Consider the following 15,321-nt stretch of genomic DNA (forward strand, 5'->3'; position numbering starts at 1 on the left):
AGATATCCCTTTAATATAACATAGGTTCTCCTATTTGAAGAGGGGCATAATTGCGAGGATAAGCTTATGCTAACACGTCAATATGGAGCCCAGTGCATGTATGTATATTTTGATGAGATTGGTCAAGGACATGTGAAACATGGTATTTCCAAATTGAATTTATTTCAATAATACAATGTATCGTGAGTGTGTTTAGAGGCGAAAAACAGTCTTGACTGGTCGCAACCCAACCCGACAATTAATCTCAACCATTGAGAAATATTGTTCCCCCTAGCCCTTTCTATAGAGTCGGAACTAGGAAAAGAACAAAATGGGGGCCACCATACAATTAAGCAGTCCACATGAGAAACTTGCGTGCATTCAATTTGCAACAGGGTAGGGTGAAAAGGAAACGAAATAGAAATTTGAATGAAACAGTCGGAAAGAAAAAAAGGCCACTACACAGTAAGTAGCCCACATGAGAAACTTGTGTACATACAGTTTACTTTGGAATTTGAAAAATATTTGAAAAAGAAAAGGAGAATTTCGAAGAGTCAATAGTTTCATATTTAATTATCAAAATATATATATATATATATATATATTTCATTTGTGAACAAAATTTTAATTTTACTCGTCAATATTTAATTTTTTATAGCATTTAATAGAAAAGAAAAAATAAGTTTTTTTTTTTCTCATTTTCCTTATATTAAAAAAACACTCTTAATTGAACAGACTCGAAAGAGTAGGATGAAAATGAAACCAAATGAAAATATGTAATTGAATGCCCTATCAATCCTTTAAAGCCTACAAAACTATGAGCCATTTCATTATAAAGAAGCCCAGAAATTATCTACATGGCTATTGTTGCCCAACTTAGGAGTCCTTCAATTCAATGCCAAACACAAAACCTCTCATTGTTGTTACATAAAATATGCAGGATGGGGGGGCACAAAACCAGGTAACGTGAAATGAGAGCCTCTCTGGATTTATAGATCTAAGGGATACACAACACCAACACCCAGAGTCAATCCTACCGTGTTGTGCAATTCCGAGCTAACGAAAATTTGAAGGAGATAGATACAGGTATTTAAATAAAAAAGGATGAAGGAAAGACCTATACACTTTCACTTTCTGTTCTTTTTGGCCTCCAGTGTTGTGCCATCCTTGAGCGTTTCCTGGGCATCACTGTCCATCCCAAGGCCGGAGAGGGCAGCTGCTTGAAGATAGTAGGGAGTTGGCCAGTCTGGAGATGCTACTTGAGCTTGCATGGCATCCCCAAGAGCTTCTTGGGCCATCCCATTCATTAAATGACACAAGCAGCGCCTTGCAAACACGGTTGGTGATACCATAGCCCCGCTGTTGATGAACTGCAAGACAAGGCAAGGAGAGCCTTAAACCTTCAGGAGAGACCAAGTACATCCACTTTCTTATGATTTGTGACTGAAGCGAAATTATTTCAGGCATCTAGTATGTGGTATTTCTACCCCCGAATAGTCCTGAGGTCAACAATTTTGTTCCGAATTGACTGTGGATACAATTCAAGTAGTTTGTTTTCAAATGCCACAAAAGGGACATTGATCCCACTGCCCCCCAACCCCTACCCCTCTCCCCTTCCAAAAAAAAGAAAAAAGATGAGAATATATTTTACTTTGAATTTGTCTGGCTGCAAAAAAAGTGCATAATTATAAAATGCTGCAGTTCCTAGTGAATTACTTACACTTGTGTAACAATCAATTGCAGTGGTAAAGTCCCTCGCACGAAAAGCAGAATCTCCATGCTTCCTAGCATTCAGGGCCTCCTGTATTTGACTTGTCCACAACTGAAAAGAAAGCTTTAGGGCCCAAAAGAAAATAAAAATCAGTTTAACTTGGCAATCAACCAGACCGTCCAACAGAAATCCAATTCAATAAAAGCAATCTATTGACACTGATGCATGTGCAATAAGAGTATTATATCATGCGGACATCCACCCTGCAAATAATCAAGCTATTCATTTTCGCAGGAGGGGCTGCTAGGAGAATCGCTAGTTGATGGACAGCCCAAACAGAAAAAACTACAGAAACTTCATACCCTAATGAAAGTGCCTCTGGTGACAACTGACAAGTTACTAGTTTGAAAATGAATAAAAAATGGTATGTTTCTGTTGGGAGAGATATCAATAAATAACCACAGCGGAATAATTTTTTTCCCTATATACAAGCAAATATAGTATATCTCTACTTTTATACGTACTGAAATTAATAAAAAAAATAATCAATCACACCAAGTTACAAGAACATAAGCAATTTTTTACACGGAAAACTTCCCCAGTGTAAGGAAGAAAAACCACGGGACCTAGTACAGTTGAAACCTACACTATCAACTAAATAATAGGTACACCAAGTCTTCTCTAATCATAATTAAAGATTACAAATATATTTCATCAAGATATCAACAATATTGGCAAATACAAAGAGAACTGGTTCTCATATACCAAAATTGCGGTTACTGGCACAGGAAAAAATCCCAACTCCCGATCTCAAAATCCGATCTCCACCATTCAAATTGTAACTCCTTGAGTTGTGAACCTCTCCTCCACATTTCAACTTGATTGGACCACAGACGAAGCAGGATCGGAGTCTTGATGAAATTTAGGTAGTATGAGAAAAATCACGTTTTTTCTCTCTTTCTTTTAAGAAGTGACGGCTCCTCCCTTCTCCCCTCTCTTTTTATAACTTCCTTTAGGTTATTACACTAAAGGGCTGGGTTTTAGGCTTTCCTCCACATGGAAGAAAATAATCCAACAAATCTCCCCTTTTCCAATTATGTGGAGGGAATCGTCATCTCGGCGATCGAACAACAAACTTCAAGCTTTTCCCTTGGTAGTATCTTTGTCAACATATCAGAACCATTATCATTAGTGTGAACCTTTTCAAGTTCCAGTAACTTATCGTTCAACGCATCTCCGATTCAATAGTATCGTACATCAATGTGCTTCGATCTTGCATGAAAACTAGAATTCTTAGCAAGATAAATAACACTCTGTCTATCACAAAACAACATATACGTCTGTTGCTTGAAACCAAGTTCTCTCAAGAACTTCTTTGCCCATAGCAACTCTTTAGTCGCTTTCGTTATTGCAATGAACTCTCCCTCGTAGAAAGAGCAAATTACTTCTGAAGTCTCGATTGCCAAGCTATAGCCCCACTTGCAAAAGTTATCAAATAGCCTGAAGTAGACTTACGAGTGTCCACATCCCCAGCCATATCTACATCTATGTAGCCAACTAACAATGGTTGTCCGTTTCCCAAACCAAGTCTCAAACTGGAAGTGCCTTGAAGATACCTCATGATCCACTTCACTGCATTCCAGTGCTCTCTTCACGAATTTGACAAGAATCGGCTAACTACACCAACTGCATAGGCTATATCTAGTCTTGTGCAAACTATTGCATACATCAAACTTCCTACTGCTGAGGCGTAAGGAACTCTTTCCATGTCTTCCTTTTCCTTATCTATAGAAGGACATTCCTTTGTACTTAATCTGAAATGGGTAGCAAAAGGAGAGCTAACCACATTAGCTTTGTCCATATTGAACCTCTGAAGCACTTTCTCAATGTACTCCTCCTGTGACAAATATAACTTCTTGGCACTCTTGTCACGACTGATTCTAATGCCAAGAATTTTCTTTACTGGCCCCAAATCCTTCATAGAAAATGACTTACTCAATTGCTTCTTCAACTGGTCAATCCTTGAAGCATTCCTGCCAACAATCAGCATGTCATCCACATAAAGCAGTAAGAAAATACAATCATCAGAGAATTTCTGAACAAATACACAATGATCTAAAGTTGTCTTCTTGTAGCCTTGCTCCCCCATAATAGACTCAAACTTCTTAATACCACTGTCTCGGTTCTTGTTTCAAACCATATAGGCTTTTCTTCAGTTTGCACACATAATCCTCTTTCCCTTTCACTCTGAAGGAAGGCAGTTTTCACATCCATCTGCTCAACCCAAGTCAAGACTAGCTACTAAGCCGAGTACTGTACGGATCAATGACATCTTTAAAATTGGAGAGAAGATCTCATCAAAGTCAATGCATTTTCTCTGACCGAACCCTTTTACAACCAATCTAACTTTGTACTGTGGTCGTGAAGAGAACTCATTTGGCTTCTTGTAAATCCACTTGTTCTCCAAAGCTCTTTTTCCTTTAGGTAGTTTCACTAACTCAAAGGTGTGGTTATCATGCAATGACTGCATCTCATCTTGTATGGCCTCAACCCACTCTGTCTTGTGTTCATCTTCCATGGCTTCTGCAAAACACTGGGGCTCTCCCTCGTCAGTTAATAACACATACTATTCTGCTGAATACCGAGTGGAAGGATGTCAGTCTCTGACTGACCTCTTGGATAGAATCTTTAGTGGAATCTCTAGCACTGTCAACTGCTAATCAGGTTCAACATCTCCCTAAACCTGTAAGGGAACATCCACATCACCTCTACCCTGGTGGTCATCCTAAGCATCATTTTCAACTTGAGATGGAAAATTCTTCAAAGGAACTAGATCCACATCAGTTGAACTGTCACCCTGCTGACACATAGATTTCTCTACCTTCTCAATATCTTGAATCGTCTGATCTTCTACAAACACGACATCTCTGCTTCTCACAATTTTCTTCTCAACTGGATCATAAAACTTGTATCCAAACTCATCTTGACCGTAGCCAAGGAATATACACTGTCGCATTTTTTCATCAAGTTTGGACCTTTCATCTTTTGGAATATGCATAAATATTTTGCTCCCAAAAACACGCAGATGATTATAGGAAACATCCTTACTTGTCCAAACTCGACCTGGCACATCAAACTGTAAAGGAACACAAGGTGTAAGATTCAACACATAAACAATAGTGCTCAATGCCTCCCCCCAAAAGCATTTTGGCAACCGGGCTTGTGAAAGCAAACTTCTCACTCTATCAACCAGTGTTCCGTTCGTCCTTTTTGCTATACGATTCAACAGAGGAGTTTTCGGAGGAGTCTTTTGATGCCGAATACCCTTCTGTTTGCAATACTCATTAAATTGACCAAATACTCTCCACCGTTATCAGTCTGGATGCACCTCAGTTTCTTCCCAGTCTGTCTCTCAATTAGGGCTTGAAATTGCTTGAACTCAGCCAACACTTGGTCTTTTGACTTCAAGGTATATATCCACAACTTCCTTGAATGATCATCTATGAAGATCACAAAGTATCTAAAGCCACCAAATGTTCTCGTCTTCATAGGGCCACACATCTGAATGTACCAAATCCAATATCTCTGACATTCTCAAATGAAGGGAATTCTTGAAGGAAACTCTACTCTGCTTCCTTGACAAACAACAAGTACACCTTTTCAAAAGTGTACTTTTCAGTCCACATAGTAGACTTTTCTTCCCTAGTAGAGCTAATCATTTCTCACTTATGTGAGACAGTCTCTTGTGCCACAACTCTATTGTACCATTATCCTCCATCGCATTAACAATGTCGTTGGAGATCTTTGCTTGCAGAACGTACAATGCAGAGTGCTTCATGTCTCGAGCCACAACCATAGCACCCGTAGTGAGCTTCCACTAGCCATCACTGAAAGTATTGCAGTACTCTTCGTCATCAAGTTTACCTGCAGAAATCAAATTCAAACGAATGTCAGGAATATATTTGACATCTCTAAGAACTAAACTCGTGTCATTATTTGTCTTCAGATACACATCCCCAATTCCAACGACTTTAACCAAACCATCATTGCCCATCTTTACAGTTCCAGAGTCACCGGATCTATAAGATGTAAAGAGATCCTTTCGAGATGTAGCAAGAATGGAGACACCACTATCAATCACCCAATTGGTCTCATGGTATGCAACATTTATCATCTCATCATCGTAAACAATGAGGAAGTCTGCAGGAGTGGTGGTAGCAGCTCTATCTTCACCATCTTTGTCATCTCCATTCTTCGTTCCCTTCCCTTTCTCATTCTTGTTTTCTTTCTTCAATTGCGTGCAATATTTCTTGATGTGTCCCTTTTTCCCGCAATGATGACACTCAACATTTGCAAACTTGTTGGACTTGCTTCTGTTGCTATCTCTGTTCTTCGGACCTCTGCTCTTACTTCTCCCCCTCTTTTCTGTAACCAAGACTTCTGACTGTGAAGAGGATCCCTATGTTTTTCTTCTCATCTCTTTATTTAGCAAACAGCTCTTGGCCAAATCCATTGTGATTACACCTTCTGGAGCGGAGTTAGACAATGAAGTTCTGAGCATCTCCCACGAGTTCGGTAATGAACCAAGCAACCATAACCCTTGTATCTCATCATCAAACTTAATATTCATTCCAGCCAACTAATTAATAATTCCTTGGAATGTATTCAGGTGATCAAATAAAGGAGTCTTGTCCTGGTACCTCAAAGCCATCATTTGTTTAATTAGAAATAACTTATTATTTCCAGTCTTTCTAACATATAACTGTTCAAGCTTACTCCATAGAAAATGTGCATTTGTCTTTCCACTAATATAGTTCAAAACATTATCATCTACCCACTGCTTGATATACCCACACATCTGTCGATGTAACAAAGTTCATTCCACATCAAATTTTTTTCTAGTTTTTCAGCACTAAACACCAGTAGGTAATAATCTTTCACATAAAGAAGATCCTCCATTTTTCCTTTCTATATGTGATAAATTGAACCATTGAGATTAATCGTTCTACTAGTATTTGCTTCCATAACTCAAACTGTCAACCTGACAATCTGTCAACTTGGCTTTGATACCACTTTGTTGGGAGAGATAACAACAAACAATTACAGTGGAATAATTTTTCTCCCTATATGCAACAAATATAGTGTATCTCTACTTTTATACGTACTAAAAATAATAGGAAAAAATAATCAATCACACAAAGCCACAAGAACACAAGCAATTTTTTATGTGGAAAACTTCCCCAGTGTGAGGAAGAAAAACCATGAGACGTACTCTAGTTGAAACCTCCACAATCAACCAAATAATGAGTACAGCAAGTCTTCTCTAATCGCAATTAGAGGTTACAAATATATCTCATCAAGATATCAACAATCTTGGCAAATACAAAGAGAATTGGAGAGAATATACCAAAATCGCAGTTACTGTTCACAGGCAAAAATCCCAACTCCCGAACTCAAAATCCGATCTCCACCATTCAGATTGTAACTCCTTGAGTCGTGAACATCTCCTCCAAATTTCAGCTCGATCGGACCACAACGAAGCGGGATCGGAGTCTTGATGAAATCTGGACAACATGAGAAAAATCACATTTTTCTCTCTTTCTTTTGAGAAGTGACGGCTCCTCCCTTCTCCCTTCTCTTTTTTTAACTTCCTTTACGTTATCACACTAAAGGGCTAGGCTTTAGGCTTTTAATAAAGCCCACTTGGGCTTTTCTCCACATGGAAGGAAATAACCCAACAGTTTCAATAGAACATCATAATTAACATATCATGCTCATAATGCTTCCAGAGGCAATATAGAATGATTAATTGACAACACATTTCTTTATGTGTGCAAAGAGATTATGATCAAACAAATCTTTTTACTGGATTTCTACACAATAAAATCATGTCCCAGCTTTTCAATTTGTTTTGATTCATGAATTGACAACATGATCAAGGTTTAATGGTCTAGTCTTCTTTCACACAACCTGTCAAATTAAAAAAATGGAAACATTAAAAAAAAATTGCCATTGAGTGAATAATAGATGCACATGAAATCATGAACTGAAAAATTATCTCAAAGTCATGATGGAAACATGCATACTAAAAACAATGCTAAAGATGATAACCCTTTGAGCCCATTCCTGAACCCCAACCCACAAGCTGCATACTGCATCCATGACCCCCCTAAGGAAGAGAGATGCCAACAGGCTGTGAGAACAATTTCACAAGGAGGTATTTGCGTGCATGTTTCCTGTTTTAATAGACAAAAGGCTTGGCATTTCACTCATTGTTGTGGTTGTGGGTTGTCAGACTAAAATAAAACATGACAAATGACCTTTTATTGGAAAATGCAATAACGATAATGATGTTGTGAACACCAACCTAGAAAAAAAGTAGCAAACAGTAATCAAATTTAGCTTCAACAATCACTAACCTCATTAGCGACGCCCTCATCACCCCTATATCCAACTTTATCCAATATTTCATGAATGGCAGTAAGATCCACTCTGGAGCAAGCTTGACCTAGAGGTGTTAATGACAATGTCCCCATTTCAGAAGCAGTTCCATATGGAATGCCCATTAAAACATGCGATGGAACCTGCCAAATACCACGAATAAGATTCCACAATATCTTCTAAAGCAGTCTACTCATCTGGACAAACAAACCATTTAACAAGGTTGAGTAATTAGGCAAACACTTAGCTGTGTACTCATTTGAGCATATAATGCTAATTAAAATACAGTTCAAGAAAACTTTTTTTCCCGGATAATTGATTGTCTAGTCTTGAATTTTGATAAATTAGCTATAATTATTTAAATATTACAACTTTTAAATGCTGACAGATTCACTGATAATTAGGTAACCATACACCCTGAATAAAGAAAATAAGGAAAATCCCTCTCATGAGTTCTCTAATGACAGGTAGACTTTGATAAAGAATTTTTAAGAAAACCATTTCTTTCACTTCAAATATAATAGAAATAATGGCACAGATTTTTTTTCTTTTTGTTTTCTTTTTGGTGGTGGAAGGAAGGTGGGGTGGGAGGACCAAGCCAGAAACAGAAAATTTCATTACTTTACCCACAGGTTATGAGCAAGCATATAAAAGAAACAATGTGTACCTCAGTTTCTTTCTGAAGGGAAGTAAGAGCAGTCACAAGGGACCTTGCATGTGGCCTGTCACGAGGTTCATACTGTAAACAACGTGAAGCTAACCGCACTAATTCAGTTCCTTCATCATTTGAGAAATGCCCCTCCAAACAAGAGTCCATCAGCATAAGAAAATTCTTGCCATGAATTAAGTCAAGTGCCTACAAAAAGGGAGAGGAGATACATTTAACCTCAATTTTTTGTAAATTACAAACATTAAAGCAGTTACAATCATATTAAAGATTCAAGTCAAAAGCATCTAAGCTAATTATTTGGCAGCAAATGCTGAGAATGAGTGATATTCACATGGATGCAATTTTTTAGACATTTAATTCAGATATGAGCACTTTGCACAAACAACAGTAGTCAAAGTAGCAAGAAATGGAAAATTTTATGTGGCTATAGTTATTTATAATTTTTTTTTTTTTTTAACACAAACATAGCAAAACTAGAACTGCTCAAGGGAAATGTAACTGCAAGCCAAAAAGGAGGGGGTAGGGTAGATCAAACAACACCAACAAGAAGAATGGCAGTAAAGCATCAAGTCCTACTAGGTGAGGTCCACTATACGATTTTTTTCTTTCCAGCCATTTTGCACCATCTAGAGAAATATCCGCAAGAGGTTGGAATTTGGAAAGAAGATTGCACAAAAAAAGCAGGTATCAATGCCTCCATGTGCCTTACAAATGAATCGATGAGAAAAAAAAAATGTCGGGGCAAACATATGGCAGTGATTTATTGTACAAAGTAGATACAGTGATTAAAAACATACCTCATGACCTACTAAGATGTAAAGATCCATAACTTCCTGCTTGTATCTATCTACCTTCAGTGATAATTCACTCAGCATTGAAAGAACTTAAATACTGCAACTAACAATTGATCCTATTTTGTCATTCTTTTATTACCTCTAAAAATGTAGTTCAGAAAATTCTGGAACCAGCTATAATTTTTCTTTTTAATCAGATGAAATATATTAATATACAGACTCAGGGGGAATCACCAATGTACAAAATAAACCAATTAACAGATAGCAAGAATTCATGTTCTCAACAAATTCTATAAAAATAAAAATTGCTACAAAAAGCTACTTTTAGCTAAAAATATAGAATTGAAAATCAATTGCTTTGTAGTCTATCCCAATAACTTTCATTTCCTTCAAAGGCTCTTGCATTTCTCTCATTCCAAATCCAAACCACCTAGAGAACTGTGCCAGTGGGTGTGAATCCCAGAGCCCCTAGGCCCTGTTTCTGCTTTGCCACTTCACCAAACCCATTAGGCATCTAGTTTTCCTTCCAATTTCCTCTGCTATGACCTGTTTAACTCCCAAGCCTGCACAAATCAAACCCCAAAGGGCCTTCACCCGCCTGGCCGCTTACATTGAAGAAGATGGACTGCTGTCGTGTCTTCCCCCTCACACACATTCCGTGTGTTGATACCCCTGTCCGTAAATTGTCTATTGTCAGTATTCTCCCCATGTTACCTCCAAGTAAAGAAAGCTACATTGGGGGGAGTCTTGTTTCTCTAGTGGCATTTCGTGGGAAATTTACTGCATTTTATCTCCTTCAAGTATAGTGTAATAAGACTTTATGGTAGACATGCCAGACCTGGAGTGAATCCATGCTGCCTTGTCTTCTCCTCCAGCCCTTACCCTATAATCTGGAGTGAATTCAGAAGGTTCAAGTCATGTTCCACATCAGGATCTCTGAAATCACAGCTAAATCTCATATTCCAACTTTCAAATGATCTGATTGCCTTCTCTCTGAAGATAATCACCAATTAGCCCCTCTCTGTTTGCTGCAACCTGAAAAGTTCTGAAATTGCTGTCTTAGAGGAATCTCTCACACCACACATAATGCCATAAATATACAGCATTCTCTCCCCCTACCACAAACACACTACCAACTAAACCCAACTACTTCTAATGGTCTTCCAGAGATCTACTCTGTCATGGCTTCTAATCTTCACCATCCACCCATTATGGGTTTCTCCACACTTCACTTGCTCCACTCAACTACTCCACAACATCAACAGTAACATCTGCCTATCTAGCTCAAAACTCTTCATAAACCATTGTGCCTATCTAGCTCAAAATCTTAGCTTATATCAAACCAATTAAAGCATCATTATTGCATCCCTTTGAAAAAAAATTGATAACTCTTCACAATAATAACTTTCTAGAAAATAGGGGCAAACTATATAATCTAAGTAAGAATGTCAACATCAAGCTTAGTAGAAGGAAAGGAAATATTACATGGCTTGGGGGGATATGTTTGCCACTGAGAAGATCAAGCAGCAGTGTGCCAAAGCTATATACTACACTTTCTGGTGTCACTCTACCTGTCAAATTAAAACGCAGCATCAGCTCATTTGAACAATCATAAATAGAAGTGAAATGTGCATAGAATCATTCTCCAACTCTTGGAATATGCAGCTTCGTGCATATGGAAATTCCCAAGCCCAAGAAGAAAAATTTGAAAGCAGATACAAATAGAGGAGAAATCAAGTAATTTTTTGCCACTAAAAAAATATATGACCATGATAGGAACTGAATAATAGCATAAACACCTATGAAGCCCATAAGACCCTATTCTCTCCAATTCAGCAAGATAAGTATCATGTCATGGCATTACTGTTCATATGGGATACCAGAACTTAAAATGTTACTAGGCCAGATCTCTTAAATAAGCCAGCATTTTACTTTCCCATAATCTTCTGATTCTTCGCCATGATGTTGAAGTCTATCCGACTCTGTAACTAGAATCATGTTTTGGAGCTAGCCACAAGAAGCCTAGAACCAAATGGTGCTGTATGCTATTTGCAGGTGAAGATGACCCAAGCATCAATGTATTATTAACCAGATTCTGTTTCAGTTAGCAGCATCTATACCTGTCCTTAAGTATTCTGGAGGGGTGAAAGCCAAGTTTGTACTATAGCTCTTGCCATCTCTGCTATTCTTCATAAGGCCAAAGCAGGAGAGCCTGGGATCACCTTCCTGTCAAATGCGAACTCACAGTAAGGACTTAAGAGCGCCCAATAAAAGGGAAATGAAAAGGGGAGAACAAGCTGACCATCTAAATGGGGCAACAAGAATGGCAGTAGTAAGGAGCCCAAGTACCTCATCGAACAAAACCCTATAAGCATTGAGGTCATGGTACAAAGCCCGCCCTTTACTGCAGCAGTACTCCAAGGCTTTTGCCAAATACAAAGCCACTCTCAGTCTCATTGCCCATTTCATGGGCTGGGCCTCCCCTAAACCAATACAACCAGAAAAAGAGTTACAGCTGAAGTAAAATTTCCACATGCAATATGCCAACTAAAAGAATACCAAATGACAAGGTGTAAGAATGTGATTCCCTTTCTTTTTCTATGGCCTGTCTTAATACAGTTTAAGCTCTGAAACTGAAATCTTAAGTTCCAATTTTACTTGAGTAACTTTCAAGTCTATGTCCTTGCCGCGCATAACGAATCCCCCAGTACAAGTGCAACGAATGCATTATAAAATGTCATTTACAAAACCCATTTGCATTGTGCACAATATGCTGCAATGCAATTTGTTCGAAGTAGGTTTTTTTATTTTTTATTTTTCCTTTCAAATGTATCATAAAAAGAGAAAGCATTGATTTACAGTGAAAAAGGTGCTTCGAAAGCGTTTCATTCGGCATGAACTCCGCAACTAGCAATCTCTCATCGTCCTCACAGCAACACCCAATCAAATTAGCCAAACGCTCGCTCCGAAGCTGCCCTACCAATCTTGCTTCCTCCTACAATAACACTACAAACGATTAGCACAACGGGCGCATTAACGATTAATCACCTCAAATTGCAATAAAAAGTGAAAACACAGACTGTGAATTGGCGAGCATCGGGCCAAGCAGACTTGTTGAAACGCTTAACGGCAATCCAACGGCCCTCGTCTTCAAGCTTCCCCCTATATACGACATTGGGAGCTTTCTCGCCGTGCTCCGACACAATGTTGTCGGCGGCAAACCTGGACGTGGCAGCTCTGAGCTGGCTCAAGCTGTATTCCCTGAAACTCGGTAAGTACTCATCGTCCTTCCCGCCGTTCTCTGTCCCAAGAAAAAAAAAAACAAAAACAAAAAACAAAAACGCCAACCGCTTCAGCAGAATTCACAATCGCAAAGACGTCGGAGATCTCACAATCGTAAAAATCCAAACTGCATTAAAAAAAAAAAAAAACAAAGAAGAAACCTAAATAGGACGACTCGCGAATGTTCGATTTCAAATGAGAAGGCCAAAAGCAGAGCGAAATTTTGGAGCAGCGAAGTCCCATTGCCTGCAGATTCAACGTCCTCTCTTCCCCTCCTCTCTCTCAGAGCCTTCTCTCTGCTCTGCAACTAGAAGAAGGCTCGGAGGGCTTCCATTAGAGCGGCATTGTTTGTTTGTCGAGAGAGAAAGAGTGAGAAGAAAGAAAAAGAAAAAGAAAAAGCGCTTTTTGGATCCAAGGTTTCTCTCTCTCTCTCTTCCCCCTCTCTCTCTGTCATCTCTCCCTGCAATTTCTGTTTTCCAGCTTTCTATTACTTTTCTCTCTCTCACGCACCACCTCATCATTCCCTCGTTTCTGCTTTGGGTTTTTCTTTCAGAGCCCACGCCAAACCCACCCTCCTCCCTCGCTCGTGCTGCACACCGTCAAATTGTACCGGAAACGGGTACGTGCCACGCTCGTGGCGGGTCTCATTCAAATAATCACATTCGGGTGGGTCAAAGCCAAGAAGGAAAATGAAATGAAATTACGTGAATGAGATGTGATAATATAGGAGTGATAAAGTGCATTCCCTCTAAGTCTTCAACCATATTAATTAATTATTTAATTTCTAAAAGTTAATAACTATATTTAATTTGGCGCATATAAAATTTTTTATCACTATTTATTTTTTTATATATAAAAGTGCTAACAATAAATTAGTCATGTTTGATTTAGATAGTCTTTCATTGTAAGTTATTTAATTTATTTTTTATTTTATTCAAAGAATCTTGTAGTTTGATACAAATAATAAGTACTTTTTCATTTAAAAATATTTTTTTATTAATAATAGTGGCAAACATGTAACACTGATAATTAAGCTCATAAATACTTAACGCACGGGCGGATAAGTGAGTCATATTACTATCAAATTCACACGGTCAAAATGCATCATCACATTCGTTTATTCAACAAAGCATTTAATGCACGAGTAGATGAGTTTCATCACTGTCAAATTTATTTATCTCTTGATTAGGCAAGTGCTAGTTGGTGAAAACATATTCTATCATTATTCTATTTTTCATTTAGACAACTTAAATATTTTGAACAACAATCATGCATGAGGTAATTATTAATTGCAAATTAATTTCTGTATGAATTTTATGTATTTATGACAAACAGAGAGGACCAATCATAATTGAATCATTACATCATTCGCATCAACAAAATCTTGGAATATTTTGGTTTTGGATCATAATTGAATTGAATAAAATGAATAACCCTTAAATTACAACGTACTTCTTGTTGGAGAGATAAAAGATTGTCACATAGAGCTATAAATATTTGAATAAGGGCTATTATTCGGATGATGAGAAGTCATAATGATTCGGCCAGATTAATGAATAAAATTTTAATTTTAGGCATCATTAGCATTTACTTTTTCTTAATTTTTAACTATATTAGAAAAAATTCTCATTTTTAGCATTACTTGGCATAAAGAGAAAACATAATGGAAAATAAATTTCCAATCTATTTTCTTTTCCTTCCTTTTCTACATGAAAATCTTTGCTCCAAATGGGCACTTAGGGTGAACGTTACGAAGGGGGTGCATGCATGTGGAGGAGTTTTAAAATGTGGGAAATAGACTTCTCCTATGAGACTTTTTGGGGTAATTTGCTATGACCTATTGACTTTAAATTAAGTTTTTTCGCTCATAAAAATGTGCCTCGATCTTATGTATTAATTTTAGAATGGCCAACTTTGAAGTCAAATATGTCCTAACAAAAGATTATCATGAAAAAAATTGTCATCACAATCTTACATCAAGTATTGATAAAGTATTATTTGTTAGTACTAGTAGTCAATTACGATAAATAATTAAGTGATTGAACATATAACGCCGATCATTAAGCACGTGAATACATAACGCATGGATGGGTAAATGAGTTCTCTCACTGTCAAATTTACATTGTCAAAATAACGCTGATCATTAAGTAACGCACGGATGGGTAAATGACTTCCATCACTGTCAAATTTACATTGTCAAAATACATCATTACATTCATTTATTCAATAGAGCATGTAATGTGTGAGTGGGTGGCTCCATCACTGTCAACTTCAGTTCTTTCTTGAATAGGCAAGTGCTAGTTGGTGAAAACATATTCTATAATTATTTCATTTTTCATTCAGACAAGTCTAATATTCTGAGCAACGATTATGCATGAGGTAACATCATTCACAACAAAATAAAATCATTGATATATTTTGATTTTTGACCATAATTGAATTTG

General features: G+C 37.6%; 1 protein-coding gene across 1 annotated transcript; it reads right to left on the bottom strand.

Moving 5' to 3' along the window:
* Nucleotides 1–778: 778 nt before the first annotated feature.
* Nucleotides 779–13,355, bottom strand: LOC131147649 (serine/threonine-protein kinase BSK5-like). Its single transcript, XM_058097161.1, has 10 exons — nucleotides 13,039–13,355; nucleotides 12,676–12,896; nucleotides 12,455–12,590; nucleotides 11,945–12,078; nucleotides 11,716–11,821; nucleotides 11,081–11,166; nucleotides 8,799–8,987; nucleotides 8,110–8,274; nucleotides 1,700–1,813; nucleotides 779–1,349 (listed from the first exon to the last, which is right to left on the bottom strand). The coding sequence occupies exons 1-10, from the start codon at nucleotides 13,118–13,120 to the stop codon at nucleotides 1,107–1,109; spliced, it is 1,476 nt and encodes a 491-aa protein (XP_057953144.1). The 5' UTR covers nucleotides 13,121–13,355; the 3' UTR covers nucleotides 779–1,106.
* Between the last annotated feature and the right edge of the window lie 1,966 nt (nucleotides 13,356–15,321).

This window comes from Malania oleifera, chromosome 2 (genome assembly GCF_029873635.1).
Source record: "Malania oleifera isolate guangnan ecotype guangnan chromosome 2, ASM2987363v1, whole genome shotgun sequence".
Classification (NCBI taxonomy): domain Eukaryota; kingdom Viridiplantae; phylum Streptophyta; class Magnoliopsida; order Santalales; family Ximeniaceae; genus Malania; species Malania oleifera.